General features: G+C 37.5%; 1 protein-coding gene across 1 annotated transcript in view; it reads left to right on the forward strand.

Annotated features, from left to right (window-relative positions):
* KIAA0020 (KIAA0020 ortholog) overlaps positions 1 to 16,672 on the forward strand; it is a 25,599-nt gene that overhangs the window by 8,576 nt on the left and 351 nt on the right. Inside the window, 7 exon segments of the mRNA XM_009996993.1 lie at positions 1,737 to 1,857; positions 3,210 to 3,263; positions 4,862 to 4,942; positions 9,660 to 9,802; positions 10,578 to 10,800; positions 11,850 to 11,937; positions 13,709 to 13,799. Of these exon segments, the coding sequence (XP_009995295.1) occupies positions 1,737 to 1,857; positions 3,210 to 3,263; positions 4,862 to 4,942; positions 9,660 to 9,802; positions 10,578 to 10,800; positions 11,850 to 11,937; positions 13,709 to 13,799 (801 nt within the window).

The raw sequence follows: 16,672 nt of genomic DNA on the forward strand, positions 1-16,672 counted from the left end.
CTTCCAAAACAAAGATCGGTAAGTATGTTTTTGTTTCGTTTTCTCTTTTGCTTTTCAGTGGAATGTTTTTCTTCTTGTCATGGAGGTGTTGTAAAGTAACTAGACAGAAATACATACACATCTTAAATTTATTAAGTATTACACATCTGGTGATTCCAGATAGATGACTGGAGAGTACAGATTTACAGTCACAGTGAACTGTCACACTGAAACAATAGCATTTGTGATACTTGAATTAAAAAAAAACAAAACACAACAGAAAACTACTGATGGAATGACTTTGATGTTTTTTCTCTCCATGCTAAATGGTTCTTCTCAGTAGCTGGAGAATAATTAAAGCCAGGGACATTCCTTTTAGTAGTTTAGCTTTGCAATGTGTAGGTTCTTAACTGCTTCTAGTCATTGTCCAAAAAATTTGAGCAGACTATAGTCAGATTGGGACTTTCTTGTCAGCAAACAAAACTGTCTTCAGCCTCCTCCTGAATCAAGCATATGGCTTGTATCACTGTGTCTGTGTTACATTTCAGTTTTAAGCTTACCCCAGCTATTCTTGCAAACTAATCCTAAATCCATCTACATGGTGTCACATTGTAATAAGCTGGTATCCTGCTTGACTTCATCTGTCTTCAAGTTGCCCATCAGCCTTGCCCTAGTTCTGCAGTTCAGCATCATCTCACTCTGGGCTGGGTGGAGCCTCCTGGACTTCGTGTCTCTTCCCTGCTTTTGCTCGACTGGACTCCTGAATTATTCTTTGTTACCGTTAACAAACCCAACGCTAAGGGCAGTGGGGTGGACTATTTGTGGCCTATTTTGAGTCCAGATCTTACCTAATTAAAGGTTCCTATGTACTGCTTTGTCACAGAATACTTCTGGATTCACAATTTTGTCTGCATCAAGGGAGTATGGGTGTATCTCTTTCTCCTTGCTTGTTTTTTTGTGCGGACATGGTAGCATATGGATATTGTCTTTGGTAACTGGAAATCCCTTTTGTAGATTTGTGCCTGCCTGTGCCCATAGCTAGTGATACCAGTCATGCTGTGACTGAGCTGCTTCTAAATAAATGGTAAAATCCTTGGAACCTTTGACAAGGGAGTGAGAAAAAGCTAGGGACAGAAAGGGAGATAGATGGTAGCTTCATGTCAAAGAAATCTATAAGGTAATAACAGAAGCAGTATCTAGTAACATCTAGTTTGTTTCGTTTGTTTTTTCTTTTTTTTGGCTGATGGTGTTATTTGTCTGATGGCTTCAGAACCTCATTCCTTTGATATGAAGACTTAACTTTTGGCTGGATCTTGTCGTATCTAATTTATAACATCACCTGGTGCTTAGATGACCTTTTAGTTCTTGTTTTCTGGAGAATACCCCATATGTATAAAAAAAATTGCATCGCCTTAAAATACTTTCTTCCTAAATGAATGGTTGTCTTTGTCTCTTGTAAATCTAGTCTGAGTTCTGAGCAGCCTTCCTTGAATTGTGTGAAATAGGAAAACTGACAAGCTTCAATACACTTCTGATTTCATAGGAGGATTATGATGAACATTCATCGTGAAGGAGAAAGTTTATGTAATTTAAAGTCTTTTGGACTACTTTTGAGACCATTTTTCATAGGTCAGGGGACTGAGAGTGGTTCTGTAGAGCCAGTGATGCTCTCTATTGTGTTGTAGGCAGACAAAAAATCCTTATGTTGTCACCCACCTGCCTTGAGATTTCTCAGGCTTTTTCCTTCACCTTTTTGCTTTATCACCTTTTCTTCCCTAGGAAATGATAGAAGCTATCAGAGAGGCTGTCATCTACCTGGCACACACCCATGATGGAGCCCGAGTAGCAATGCACTGTTTGTGGCATGGTACTCCTAAGGTATTGTTTGGCTTCTGTCTACCGAGTCCTCTGTAATAATAGTCTAGTCTGAGACTCTGAGTGTCATTGCTCACATTGGTCCTCCAACCAGCACACATTTTAGTGCAGTTAAGTATTTGAGAGCAAGGTTAAAAAGTGGCCCCGTGTTACCTGTTGACAAATAAAAGCCGTAGTTTTTAATTAATCTAGTGCTTTTATTAGAACTTTTAAAGTGGAAAAGCATCTCCATTTATTTTTAGCAGAGTTCTTGGAGATGATACATAACATTTTTCCATTTTAGGATTGTTGGTCATTTATTCATCCTGTGGATTTCTTAATGCAAGTAAAGTTGTCAGTAAGGAGAGAACAGTAAAGAAGTCATAATGTGGAATGGTGTTTGGTTTAGGAATGCCAAGACTTAGAAAACATTACAGGAACTGTTGTTTAGTTTCTTCTGCTAATACAGTATTCTGAAATACTTTAGGTATAATATATACCATCATCATTTAGAAATATTACAGGATCACAGAATCTTAGTGGTTGGAAGGGACCTCGAAGGATCATCTAGTCCAACCCCCCTGACAGAGCAGGATCACCCAGAACACATCACACAGGAACGCATCCAGGCGGATTTTGAATGTCTGCAGAGAAGGAGACTCCACAACCTCTCTGGGCAGCCTGTTCCAGGGCTCTGTCACTCTCACAATAAAGAATATTGTAATGCTTCCTACCTTTTTTGGTATTTAAAATGAAATTTAAAAAAAAAAAAGATTACTTATGAAAACAGTCTGCTTGTTAAAAAGTGCAGAAAAAAAATAGGAAGTGGCAGGGAACCCTGCAACTTGATCTAGTGGTGGGGTTCCCTGCTCATGGCAGAGGATTGGAACTTGTTGATCTTTAAGGTCCCTTTCAACCTTGATTCTATGATTCTAAGTGGCAGGGATTTAGGAGTAGTGATGTGTCTGAAGAAGACTGAGCAGTGATCGCAAGAGCCAGAAGTGCAAGCACTGAGGAAGCTTTTCTGCCAAAAAAATTTTGCTAGTCATGGGGTTTTGCATATGTAGTGGTTTGATGTTCTTTGGTTTTTCGTTGGGGTGTTTTGCTTTTTCCCCAAGTTGCCCTTTTTGGCATCTCCCATTGGTGGACTGGACTTACAAAGCTGTCACAGAACCTTGCAGGGAAGGAATCATTCATGGTTTAACACTTCACACTGTTTCTAGGTGTTGACCATTTATGCAGATGAGTTGGCAAATAAAACTTTGCTTTGGTACATAGGTTGAACGTTACCTTTTTGAAGGTGTAAGTAACAATTTAGTTATTCAGAATCACTGTCATTATAGGCATATCTGAGTTTCTTGTTTCCTTTTGCATAGGACAGAAAAGTAATTGTGAAAACCATGAAGACATATATAGAAAAAATAGCAACGGTGAGTTTTAAACATTTATTTTATGGTCTCTGAAACACAAGTGATTTAATGGAGGCTGATTTTAATGTGCTTTGGTACTGGAAAAAACTGAGATCTTAATAAACCTAGCTTTAAAATAGTGGTGATGTACTAGGTAATATAAAATATACTGAGCTTTATGGAATATTTAGAGACATACTGAGAAGCCTCATTTTGGGCAATACATGTTGTACTGTCCTCATTAAAGTAACTGAATTAATTATAGACTCTTAACATTTTTTTCTGCTATTGTTTTTTGTTTGTTTTTGAGCCCCACTTTATATTACTTCTTCACATGGCTCATTGGTTCATTTTCCGTTATTGGAAGAAGGATAACAAGTATACAGAAGAACAAAAGATAGGTTGGGGATATAATTTGAAAGGCCATTTGAATGTTCGTAATTCCTACGTGTTGGTCAATTACTTTTTAGGTTAGGAAGCTTCAGAATGACTTAATATTGAAGTCACATATAATGGAAGAACTCTGATTTTTTTCTGAGTGATGTGTATATGTTGAGACTGCAGCACCTATAGAACCAGATTTCATAGTGCTGTGCAAAACTGCAATTATGAAGAAAAGCCTTTAAAACTTTTTCCTTCCTGGTTGCTGTATTGTTCTGTTCACTAATAGCTGACACGGCCTCAATCAGTGGTCTCCCAAGTTTTTTGATCACAGAATTCTGTGCATGCATTCCTAGTATTTATTTTTAATATTTTAAAATTACATTTTTTAAATAAATTATGTACATGTACTGCTGTACTAGTATATGTTATAAAACATACACAGAAACAGAAATTTTAAAAGCATGATATAGAGATAACAAGTGGGGTTTTTTAAGATGTATTTATTAATGGTACAAAAAATCCCACATTCTTTCTACACCACAGTGGATCATCTTGTGCATCCTGCTTTGAAGGCCACTGTCGAAGTAATGTTTCTTCCTATAATTTTCTAGTGCAAGAACAAGTTACATTTTATAAAATGTTTGTTCTGTGGAAATATGAGACAATAGTTAAATAGTAGCTAAAACAAGCCGGTGGCACTGAAGATCTTGTTTCACTTTGATGCAGTCATAGTGATATGCAAGTGACTGGAGTTGTGCCCTTTTAAAGTATGCTAGAGACTTACTCTCCAGCAGTGCAGTAGAGACTGCAGCTTATTGCAGAAACACGATTTCCAAAAATATAGTATGTTATTTATCTCAAGCAAATCCACCATAAAAACACAATCTGTATGTAGTATTCCTGTAAGGCAAATCTGTGATTTCAAGTGGTGATTAAACAGTAGGAATAGGTTAGTAGCTTGGATGTGATAAAGCAGCGTATCTACTTACAGTGGCAGACCAACTTAATCTGCCTTTGTTTAACAACATGCTTCTCTTAACAAGCCTTGATTTCAGAGAGAACCTAAACACTGGTCTTCTTCTTTCACTAGACAGAATTTGCTTCTCATTCATATTGTGTCATTTTTGGGACATAGTCTCAGAAATATTGATTGTAAGTCAATTAATGCAGATATCATTTATATATCAATTTGTAGAACTTGACTACATGTGGTTTCTGCTGTCTCATCTTTGCAGGGTGAGTTTTCTCATCTGGTCTTGCTGGCAGCATTTGATTGCATCGATGACACCAAACTGGTGAAACAGTTAATTATATCTGTAAGTAATTGAATTTTTCCTACAACAGTATATGAAATAGCATAATTGAGTTTGTTAGTGTATAGGAGGATAAGAGTAGGAATTTGACCACTTTTTTTCAAATCTCTTAATTACTTTTTCACCTTTTATGTTTCACTGTATTTGTGTATCATCATGAGTTTCTTCTTTTCATAGATGTTCAGCACTCTCATATGTTCTCTTGAGTTATTTATTTACATCAGTTTGTAAGCTAGATTTCAGAGCTTGCTGAAAATTACTGATTTTGTACATGTTCATTCTGGCTAATGGATGACTGGAATCTCTTTAAAGATGTCTTTATTATAGAAGTTTGGGCTCTGCTTTAATCTCTCTAATCAAGAGACTAAATTGGTGGAAGATTTCAGAATGAGAATGCCACCTTACCCATTTCACGGTCAAATCTAAAATGTTAAGAATATCCATGTCCAGAATGTCCTCACTGTGCAAGCTTGTTATAGTAAGAAAAGATTGTTTAGCACATTTAGCTCTTTTATTGCAGAAATAGCATCTGAAAAAGTGAAACCTCAACATACACTACAGTAAATTTTCAGGAACGTGACAACAGGCTTGAATATCAAATATTGTTACTTCAAACACAAAAATGTTCCTGGAGACTTTTTGTTGCATTCTGAAACCATGAATTTGCATGAGAATGATTCTCAAAACTTGACATTTTTATTTAACGTTGATAACATGTTTCCAAAGTGGATACAGATTGATGTCTGAAACAAGACAGCACTCTTAACTGTTCTATTGCACCTACATGGAGTTACAGAATGAACAGTTAGGATGGTGTGACCTAATCTGCATCTGCTCCCTTTTGGGGTTTCATAAAGTGTACTTAAAACTATGTTTACATGCAGAATGTATCACTTCTAAGATCTTTTATTCTGAGTTTTGGTCCAAAGTCTGCCTCTCTGTTGGGTGGGGAGAGATGAAAACATCCCAGTGTGATGATGACTTTTGGTTCTTGGGTATGTATATTAGTATTCTATTTCATCACCCTCCTGCATCAATCTAGACAGAAGAGGGAAGGGAAATGAGGAAGAATGGCCTTCACACATACAGAGTTGGCCCATCTGGCCATGAGGTATGAGGTCAGAAATAGTGACAGGAGGTCAGGGAAAGGGAAAAAAATATCAGATAAGATCAAAAACAGCTCTTGAGGTGGTGAATGAAAACTAGTAGCAGAGGATGAGGTGGAAGCATCTAGAAATCAAGCGTTGAAACTTACTTTGTAAAAGAATCCAACCTTTGAAATTATCTTAAAGAGCAGTTAGACATCCAAAACACCTTATACTGGTTATTATTCTGTCTATACTAAAATGTAGTTTAAGGTATGTAAACAAAATAATAAGGATTTGAGGGAGTAGAAAAAGCATTTTTGGGCAAGTTTTTTTTGTTGTTGTTTTTTTTGTTTGTTTTTTTTTACTATTATAAAACTTACCACTTCTTTGGATTGGCAGAATGTTTGGGAATTTATAGGGAAGTTAAAGTTTAAAACTCTTTAAATCCTTCAAGGAAAGTCTGTCCTTTTCATCATCTCTTGGTTTCACTGAGTGTTAATCCAGGACCAAAGAATATGTATATGCTTTAAACCTTCATTTGTGATTGGAACCGTCCATTGTGAGCTTGGCGCATGTCAGGATTCTGGCAGATTTTAGTGGGAAAAACACCAAGCAAGCAGTGCCTGGGAGACATTACCAACAGAAGGCATCATGCCTATGTGGTTTAGAATTTCTCCTGGTATTTTCTCACAGTTTCATCGCTAAAAGTGACTCTGTAAAGCATAAGAACCACAGAACCAGTGGGGTAAATACACTTTTGGGGGATTTGAAGAAAAATGTGTCTGTTATCTTTTATGCAAAAGGGGTGTGTTACAGGTTGATTTTGAAATGCAGATTATTTTTGTGTTTTATCTGTACTAAAGAAAGTCTTTACCTCTTTCAGTTTTTGAAGTGTTTTGGTGCCTTTGTCGTCCATTTAATTAATAAATGAACTTCACATATGTCTGATGTGGAGTGTGCATACTCAGATGGCAGAATGAGGTTTTGGTTTTGTTGGTTTTATTTCCCTAAGAAAAATATTTTTTTTCCCCATGACTGTAGTGTGAAGGTTAGAGTAAGAGATTTTTATTTGTAGTTACAGTGCTGCATCAAGCTGATATTCATCTCAGTTGACTGAAAATCATTTTCACCTAGGCAATGTGTTTGACGTAAGAACATTGTCTTATGATTTCCTGCCAGCTTCCCACCACCTTTCTCTGTTCCTACATTTCTCTGTTTGGCTCAAAGACAACCGACCAAGCTCTGTATTAGTAAAGAGTGACATAGATTTAAATTGTTATATTTATCTTTTTCCAGCTGTTGCTGGAAGGATTATCATAGAATCATAGAACTGTTCAGGTTGGAAAAGACCTTTGGGATCACTGAGTCCAACCATCATCCCTACTCTACAAAGTTCTCCCCTAAACCAGGTTCACCAACACCACATCCAAACAACCCTTAAACACATCCAGGGATGGTGACTTAACCACCTCCCTCGGCAGCCTATTCCAGTGCCTAACCACTCTTTTTATGAAAAAAAGTATTTTCTAATGTCCAGTATAAATCTCCCCTGTTGCAGCTTGAAGCCATTCCCTCTTGTTCTGTCACTAACTACCTGTGGAAAGAGACCAGCACCAGCCTCTCTACAATGTTGTCTCAGGTAGTTGTAGAGACTGATGAGGTCTCCCCTTAGCCTTCTCTTTCTCAAACTAAACATTCCCAGCTCCTTCAAGTATTCTTCATAAGATTTACTCTCTAGGCCCTTCACCATCTTCGTTGCCCTCCTCTGTACTCGCTCCAACACCTCGATATCTCTCTTGAATGGAGGTGCCCAAAACTGGACACAACACTCCCGGTGTGGCCTCACCAGTGCTGAGTACAGGAGGACAATCACCTCTCTGTTTCTGCTGGTCACACTATTTCTAATACAAGCCAGGATGCCATTGACTTTCTTGGCCACCTGGGTACACTGCTGGCTCATATTCAGCCACTTGTCAGTGGCCCAGGTCCTTTTCTGCCAGACACTTTCCAGCCACACTTCCCCAGGCCTGTAGCCTTGAATGCGGTTGTTATGGCCCAAGAGCAGGACCTAGCACTTGGCCTTGTGGAAGCCCAGACCATTAATGTTAGTCCAATTATCTAATCTATCCAAGTCTCTCTGCAGAGCCTCCCTGTCCTCATGCAGATCAACACTCCCACCTACCTTGGTGCTATCTGCAAACCTACTGATAATACACTCTTATGTCCTTATCAAGATCATCAATACAGATGTTAAACAGAAACAGTCCCAACACTGAGCCCTGAGGACACCACTTGTGACTGGCCCCAGCTGGATTTTACTCCATTGACCACCACTCTTTGGGCCCAACTGTCCAGCCAGTGCTGAATCCCAACAGATCCTGTGCTCATCCGGGCTGTGAGCAGCCAGTTTTTTTATGAGATTTCTGTGGGGAACCATGTCAAATGCTTTTTGGAGGTCCAGATAGACAATATCCACAGCCTTTCTCTCATCCAATAGTTAGGTCACCAGGTCATAAAAAGAGATCAGGTTCGTCAAGCAGGACGTGCCTTCGTAAACCCGTGCTGACTGGGCCCGATCCCCTGGTTATCCTCTATATGTCTTCTAATAACATTCAAGAAGTTTTTAGTGGTGCAAAATAGGGTTTTGAAGGGTGATAGCCTGCAAAGTACAGCCCTCCTTTGCTTTGATAATAATAAATTTTATATGTATATTAAAAGTTGCCAGGAATGGATTATCATAATGGTCAAGAGTATCTGAACCATACTCAGGATTCTCCAATGGTACTTGGAATTTGCATAAAATGCATGTTGCTGTATGAAAGGGCATTTGTTGAGAAGCTGATAAAAATTTGAATACAGTACAAACAAAGGGGTTAATACAGGTGCTTCCATCTAAATACAGCAGCATACTTCTATAAGCAAGAAAACTGCCTTGCATATTCATGTTTCTTCCTCAGCTGTGTTAGTGCACAAGGGTGCCCACATAAGTGTAACAAGTGTACAAAGTTTACTCCTAGCCAATGACAAACCCTGGGAAATACCCAGTAGTTTATGTTAATGCTCAAATAAACTGCAAATCATATATTCTCAGCAGAAGTCACCTTTATTCTGTTACTGCAACTTACTTTTTCTCATTGATTGTTCTTTCATAACTTGAAGATGGTCTTTTACTTCCCATGGGCTATCATTGTTGGCTAGGTACTTAGGTACACTGCCTTGAAAGTCAGCATGGTACCAGTTGTTATTCTTAGATGATGTGGTAGGTGATCCTTTGTATGTCTGGTCTGCTGAGGATATGACTTTACTGAGGTTGTATTTGTGCAGCATATGACATGCCAAAATATTTGTTGTTCTTTTTGTGCTTTATATATTCTTTTGTAGTGTTTTCTAATCAGTGACATTGAGGCATTGATGAATGCATATTAAACCTTAGTGTTTTTATTTCTCTCACTTCTACAAGCTTTCATTCCCGTTAGAGGTTTTTTATTTAATTTGACAAGTAGATATGAATCTTATTCATTGTATGTAGTTTTTCTTTCCTTAGCTTTGCATCTGAAAGGTAGTCAGTAATTACTGATGGCTCAAAACGATTATTTTGTTAATTTTTTATTGCTGTTTGTTTACTTTTACAGGAAATAAATTCTTCTTTGCCCAATATAATAAACAACAAATACGGAAAGAAGGTCATCTTGTACTTGCTAAGTCCTAGAGACTCTGCACATTTTGTTCCAGAAATCATCACTCTTCTGCAACAGGGAGATGGAAATGCCTATAGGTAGTTCGGATTTGAACAACAAGTTGTTTTCCCTGGAGTTGAGACATCATGCCAATTTGTCATAGTCCATTTAATTTCAGCTTTTCTTCCTATTATGTCTAAGTACTGTAAATATATATATAAATAACACAGAAGTGTTGTTAGATATGTTAATCTGGACTCCTTATTTTTTGCATTTTTGGTTTACAGTTCATATATGATAATTGATGACCAGCAGTGTATTGCTGATCAGCAGTTTACCCCCTTTAAAGAGGGCAAAAATTACGATGTGTCCGTTGTTTAAATTTGGTGTAGCAGAAGTTTTTTAAGATGCATTATTGGTGTTTTGAGTTGTACAGAAGTGTATCTCAAAACCTAGCAATACCAATGGAAATTGTTAAGTTGAATTCAGTCTCTGGTATTGGCACTAATGCTTATCAGATTTTGAAGAAGGAGCCATTTAAAATGATTAGTGAGCTGTTTAAGAAATGCTTCTCTGTAGGTGAGATAACAGAATTAATAGAAAATAAACAGGCTAAATTGGTGTTGTTATCAAAAAAACTCCATGAGGTTTACTGGCAGTCAGCTTTAAACACTATATGCTTTCTTATGCCGTGTGTTCTTAAAATGTGAGCACAACGTATGTTCAATTGTTTGTGAAACAGAGGGAAGAATAATGCTCTATTGTTATCTTCCAATACTTTGTAGCTGTCTCAAATGTATGTTCTGAATTTCTAGTTGCTTATTGTGCATCCAGAGAAAGTCTTCCACAGTAACATGCTGTCTCTTTCATCAGTAAGAAGAATACTGAACTCCGCCGCCGTGAACTCCTGGAAGCCATTTCCTCACCTTTGCTAGAATATTTGCAAGAACATACCCAAGAAGTAGTGACAGATAAAGCTACCTGTGTCTTGGTTGCTGACATCTTAAGAACAGCTCTTGGTGACATCCAGCCTGCACTAGATGCAATTGCTAATTTGGCAGCGGAAGAGCTGGTTCCAGGTGGCCGTGATGGTCAGGTAACGTAACAGAGGACGAGGTGCTGAGATTCTGCAGAGAGGATGCTTATTTTGTATTACTCAAATTAAGTCTGGTTTAGTTTTTGCTTTACGTGAGTTGTCAACACATGATAGCATGCATACAATAGACCTGGTCTCTGTTTTCTAACATTTTCCTTCCATAGTTCATGTTATTGTATCTGGAGTGATGTTTAATCTGAGTTGTAGAACAAGGTACTTCATGACCTTGAATCTTTAGAACTGCTTTCAGCGCTCTGAGGGAAAGTAGCTTACAATCATGCTATACAGTCCTTTAAATGTTACCACTATGCTATTGACCAGCTAGTAGGTTTTTGTAGTTAATTTGACTGTTTACACAGAGAATGATAAGAATCTCTTAGCTTTCCTGTATGTGTATCTCCAGACAAGGAAAGATCTTACATAATAGCTGTCTGTATTCACGGTATGACCTTCTCTTCAAAGTACACCCCTATTTTGTTGAGTTAATCTCAGTTAGAACTGTGTCTGTAGACTAGAAAATGAAAAATTTCATGTACACTATATTTAAGATAGATGCTCTCCAGATGTTCATAGTTGTAGTGAATTTGCTCTGTCCCCTTCTTTATGATGTGCTTTTTACAGAATTTCGCATTAACTCCTCAGGTTTTCTTTTCATTTTCCCATGAACCAAACTGTAGTGAATTTTTGAGTCTTTGAAATTGTGGACGTCTAGAAGTTCTTGTAGAAGTATTTAGACCAAGAGATTCTGCTCAGTAAGCATGAAGTCTTCAATTTGAAGAGTTGGATCAAAGATTGGTTGATATGGTTTATATTACTGAAAGTCAGATTACAGAGAAGGAGGTAGAAATGGTCCATTTGAATGAGTATTCAGATACTTCTGTCAGACTTGTTGATATTTGCATAGGTGAGACTAACTGGTTAAGAGTGATGTGATGTACAGTGCAGAATGGATAAATCACTCAGGAATATTGATGAACAGACATAACCACATTTTGAAACGTCATGATAAAATAATTTGGGGTTTTGGGGGGCTTTTTTTCCCCTTAAAGCTTCACGTTGCGGAACACCCAGCAGGCCATCTAGTTTTGAAATGGTTAATAGAGCAAGATGAAAAAATGAGAGAGCATGGAAAAGAAGGTATGTTGGAAATTCAGCTTTATTTGATTAAATAATTAGTTCAGAATAATAAGTTACCTGGCCTAAAATAAGATTTCTGCATTTATGTCTTTGAATATACTAATAAATGGAAACTTTAACATACCCTTCAAGATTATTGCTTCTGTTTTTTTTTCTGTTATGAGCTATTAAATTAAGAGCATGCCAGCAATGTGTTGGCTTTTTCTGCAAAGAAAGTGCTGCTTTGTTTTTTTTCTCAGGGTTTTACTCAGGTGTGTTTGGGAGAGGATTGATTTCTGTGCTTAAAATGTCCTCTTAGCTTTGCTAGAACACAGCAATTTAAAAGATAACAGAAAAAGTAAGGTCTTTCTAAAAGAAAGACTGGTTTCATTAGTGCTTATGAGCTGAACTGTAGTCTTTACTGTGTTCCTTAGTGCTGCTGGCTAAGTGCTTTATAACTGTTACTACAAAAATTCATGTACAAAAATATGACATCTTTTCTACTTTATATTCCAGAAGGCAGAGATCTGGCACAGATGTTCTCATCTTAATTTAGCTTTTAAACTTACTTTATTATGTAACTGTAAAATCTTGTGTGAATCACCATATCCTAATAGAGATTACTGTTTCTCTTACAAAAACCTCAAAAATGAAAGAAGGGTGGGGGTGGCATATTATAATCTGGTGTTTAGAGGACCTTTTTCTTTGTAGAATCATCAGACCTTGTTAAACATTTTTTTCCCCCCTTTTGCATTCTTATTACATGCACATATCTGTTGTTACCTTTAAAAATCAGAGTTAATTGGGCTTTATTAAGTGTTTCTGAAAGGGGGCTACTTCTCAAGGGGATTATTAAAAATATGGAAGGGGAAAGTTTTATAGCTGTCTTTCATAGACCAGCCTAACTGAGATGATGATAGTTACCTGGATTTATTTCTGCTAATGTTGTGCAATTCCCTGTTTAAACACAACCTGTTGTCACTGGTTTCTTTGGTTTCCTCCAAAGAGTGTATCATTCATAATTGCTGTTCTGAGTTTGTGGAACTAGCATTAAAAAGCAATGAAATTGTTACCACATAGAGAACAAGTTGAATAAAACCTGGCCTGTCTTCAGATGGGATTCTGATCTAAAGTAGCAGAGAAAAATAGCTTAAGTCTTTGTTTGGAAGTTTGGGCTTTTTAGGTTGCATGGGGGTTTTTTTGACTGCTTATGCATAAGTTTGCTCAGCGAACAACTTATAAGAGCAGCTTTTCTGAAATTCAGGAAATTCAGCTGAGGACTGGAGGTCAGCCTAGGCTTTTTCTTTTTCAGGTGCCAATAGGGTAATCAATCTGCAAGTCACTTTAAGCCTTCAAAGCTACTGAACAAACAGGCCTATAGCATCAATGTTGTTGAAACAAGCAAGGTTCCTAGTGATTTTTATGCATCAGTAAAGGATTAGCTTTGAAGTTTTAAGTAACTTAATCTGAGCAAATTCTATTTCTTCAGTTGTAGCATCATATGCTTACATACGAAGCATTTTTAACAAAGCAAAATATATGTGGTATATTCCATATAATTGTGCTGGTGTAGTTCTTCCAAAATTCCCTCTTTGGAGTGAAAGCCTTCTTTAAGACATGAGTAGCCTTTGACACCCTTTTAAAGAAGCAGCAAATTTGCCTGCTTTATACCAGTAAAGTGTCACACGGTGCTGCTATTTTCTAACTAGCTTAAGCAATACTTGGAAACAGCCAGACATTTATGAAGGTACTCATTTTTTTCTTCTCTCTACCTCTTACCTGTATTTTACAGTTTGCTTTGGAAGAACATTGGTAGAACGTGTTGGAATTCAGAATATGAAGACCTGGGCAGAAGTAAATCGAGGTGCCATTATCCTTTGTTGGTATGTAAGGCACATGGCTATTTCTAATTAGTTTCCAGGGTTAATTTCTTGAAAAGCCAAGAGAACTTCAGTAGCAGTTCCTACCAGCAAAATGCCATTTTTTGCCCAATATATACTGTCTTTCATGCCTCTGGAAACTCTGCAATGGAACAGTGTATTGGAAAAATTCAAACCTGAGTTTCCATAGGTTGTTTCTTCAGCTCAAGCTTTTTCAGTACTAGGAAGCAGCTCAATGTTGGAAAATATTAAGATTAAAAATAATGTTTTTTTTTAAATTGTGCCTGCCATGTATTTTTTTATAAGCACAAAATTCCCAAAAGAGCACTCCACAAATAGGCATAAATAAGTACAATACCTGTGACTGGTGGCAGTTGTTTTTTTTTTGTTTTTTTTTTAACTTACTGTTATGTGTTGATGCCTAATTACGGAGCCTAAGTGTGCTTCATACAGAAGTAGAAAAGTGTTTGGAATAGACCATGCAAAGGCTTATGATGAACTAACTGGCTCGCAACTGCAGAGCAGTGAACTGTGCTGCTAGTGAGATCAAAAAGACCCCGCAGGAATCGGTCTGAAATTAAGATTTTGAAATTAAGATTTTGTTGTGTCAAATGTGAAGAGCTGTGTTAATCGTTGCTGTTTTCACTTTGTAACTACCTGCCAGTGTCAGGTTATAGAAACCTTGGTTTTTTTCTTTAGTTGTGTGTCCTGTGTTCTGGAACTGCTGAGTCAGCATTACACTGCTCACTCCCCATAATGACTTGCAGTGAGCCAACAGGCAGCATGATTTTGAATAATAAAAACTTCCTTTTCCTTTTTTCCACCCCACTTCTCCCTCTCTTAAGGTTACTTTAGACTCCTCGCTGTTTCCTTTCCATCTCTGCTCTTTATGACTTTAGAGTGAGGCTACTTCATGCTTTTTTGCAAAGTCAATCACAAGCTGTTTCCATTAATAGGACTTCTCTTAGTTAATCTGAGTTGAATTCTAACTGTTTAGTCACCATAATTCTGAGCACTAGTGAGAAGAATCGGTAGTAGCAGAGTAGTTGCAATTCAGGTGCAAAATGAGTTCACACAACATAATATTAATATGTTAAGATTGCTTAGCTGCTAAATTGATACTTTGCCTCTCATAACAGGCTTTTAGAATTCAATAAATGCATCTAATGCCTTTGAGTTATCTGATCCTCTGCACAGATGTTCAGTAGGGATTTGTTATAAAGGCTTGTTCACTGATGGTGTATTAATGCTTGGACATTTTTTTTCCCTAACTCAAGGCTAAGGAGATTCACTTAACATGTGGTATTTCTGGTTTATGTACTAAGCTGTTTTGATTGTCCAAATAAAGTTGCAAAGTAAATAGGTGGAATTTTTTTCATGCATCACACTTCATAGTAACGGTTTCGCTGTCACTGTGACAGCAGTCTCTTAATAGTTTTTGAAGTCTTAATGAAAAAACAGTAGATTAGTAATGGCTCATTATCAAAAACCAGCACAGGAGCTGTAAAAGTCTGTGAGGAATGTCAATCCATCCCCCTCTCTGCTGCTACTGCAGGAGAGGGCTTTGACAAGTGTGCTTTGTTACCAAGTAGAGGAGCTTACCTCCCAAATAGTCAGTCAGACATTTTTCACCAATACTGGAACTCGCCTAACAGGAAGGAGGGATAAAAGTATGGGGGGCTTGTTTGTTTGCTGGAATTTTCTTCTTTGGGTTTTGTTTTTTTTTATTTTAATTAAATCTGAATCCTTTGTTGTTTGAACTTCTCTTGATGACTCTTTCAGCATAGTGCCCTTTTGTTTAGACAGCTGAGAACACATGAACATAGCCAGCTGCTTTTGTTCCATTTCATGTGACACCTGCTTACATTGCTAACAAGCAGTAATTAATCTCATCTTTGTTTAACTGTATGCGTTGAATTTGAGAGGTTACCTAAGTCATACATCAATGATAAGTTTAATTTAGTCTGGCCTACATAATAACTACAATATTTTTTTACATAAAATAATTTTTTTGTTTAAAAAAAAACCCTTCAGAAAAATAATTCAGATATTCTTTTGATTTTTGTTTGTTGTTGGCTTTCAGAGCCATCTGTCGCTTACATGCAGTTCTGAAACTCAGAATTAACTCAGTCAGTCCATTTGAAGGTTTTGGCTTGCTAGTCGCTTATCATCTTACCAGTTATGAACAGTTTCTTGTGTGTGCTTAATTGCTTAGTTACCTGGTATCCTCGACCTTCTCTTTACATTGCCCTGCTGACTTTTAATTTGATTTTTATAAAAAATCTGGGGCCTGATTCTGACTTAATACGAACATGGAGAATCCCAGGGTAATGAGAGGGCACTTTGCAGACATTATAGCCCAGCTTAGTGTAAATAAAGTATTGTAAGAAGTCCAATGTTATGGGTGCTCATTTTTTTACATCAATGATGTGTTACAATAGGGTAGGAAATGAATAAAATCATATTTCACCCAAATGAATTATTGATTTCCATATGCCATTTCTGTAACTTGTAATAGTTACATATTATATCAAAAAAATAAACATTATGGAGGAGAGCTGGGCTCCTCACAGCAGTGAGTGCGAGGCAGTAGGGCAAGAGGCAGTGGCACAACCTGAAACAAGAGAGGCTGAGGCTGGAGATCAGGAGAAGCCTTTTCCCTGTGAGCAATGGGGCTGGGTCCCAGGGAGGTTGGGCTGTATCCTGCATTGAGGGTTTTCAAGCCCAGGCTGGGTGAAGTCCTTAGCAGCTTGGCGTGACCCGGTGTTTGAACCTGCTTTGAGTAGGGATTTGCAATTCCTTCCAATCTGATTTATCCTATGTTGGGTGTGTACGTGCTTAGTATTTCTTGCTTTCTGGAAAGTTTTACAATCTGC

This window comes from Chaetura pelagica, unplaced genomic scaffold (genome assembly GCF_000747805.2).
Source record: "Chaetura pelagica isolate M959 unplaced genomic scaffold, ChaPel_1.0 scaffold614, whole genome shotgun sequence".
In the NCBI taxonomy this organism is placed as follows: domain Eukaryota; kingdom Metazoa; phylum Chordata; class Aves; order Apodiformes; family Apodidae; genus Chaetura; species Chaetura pelagica.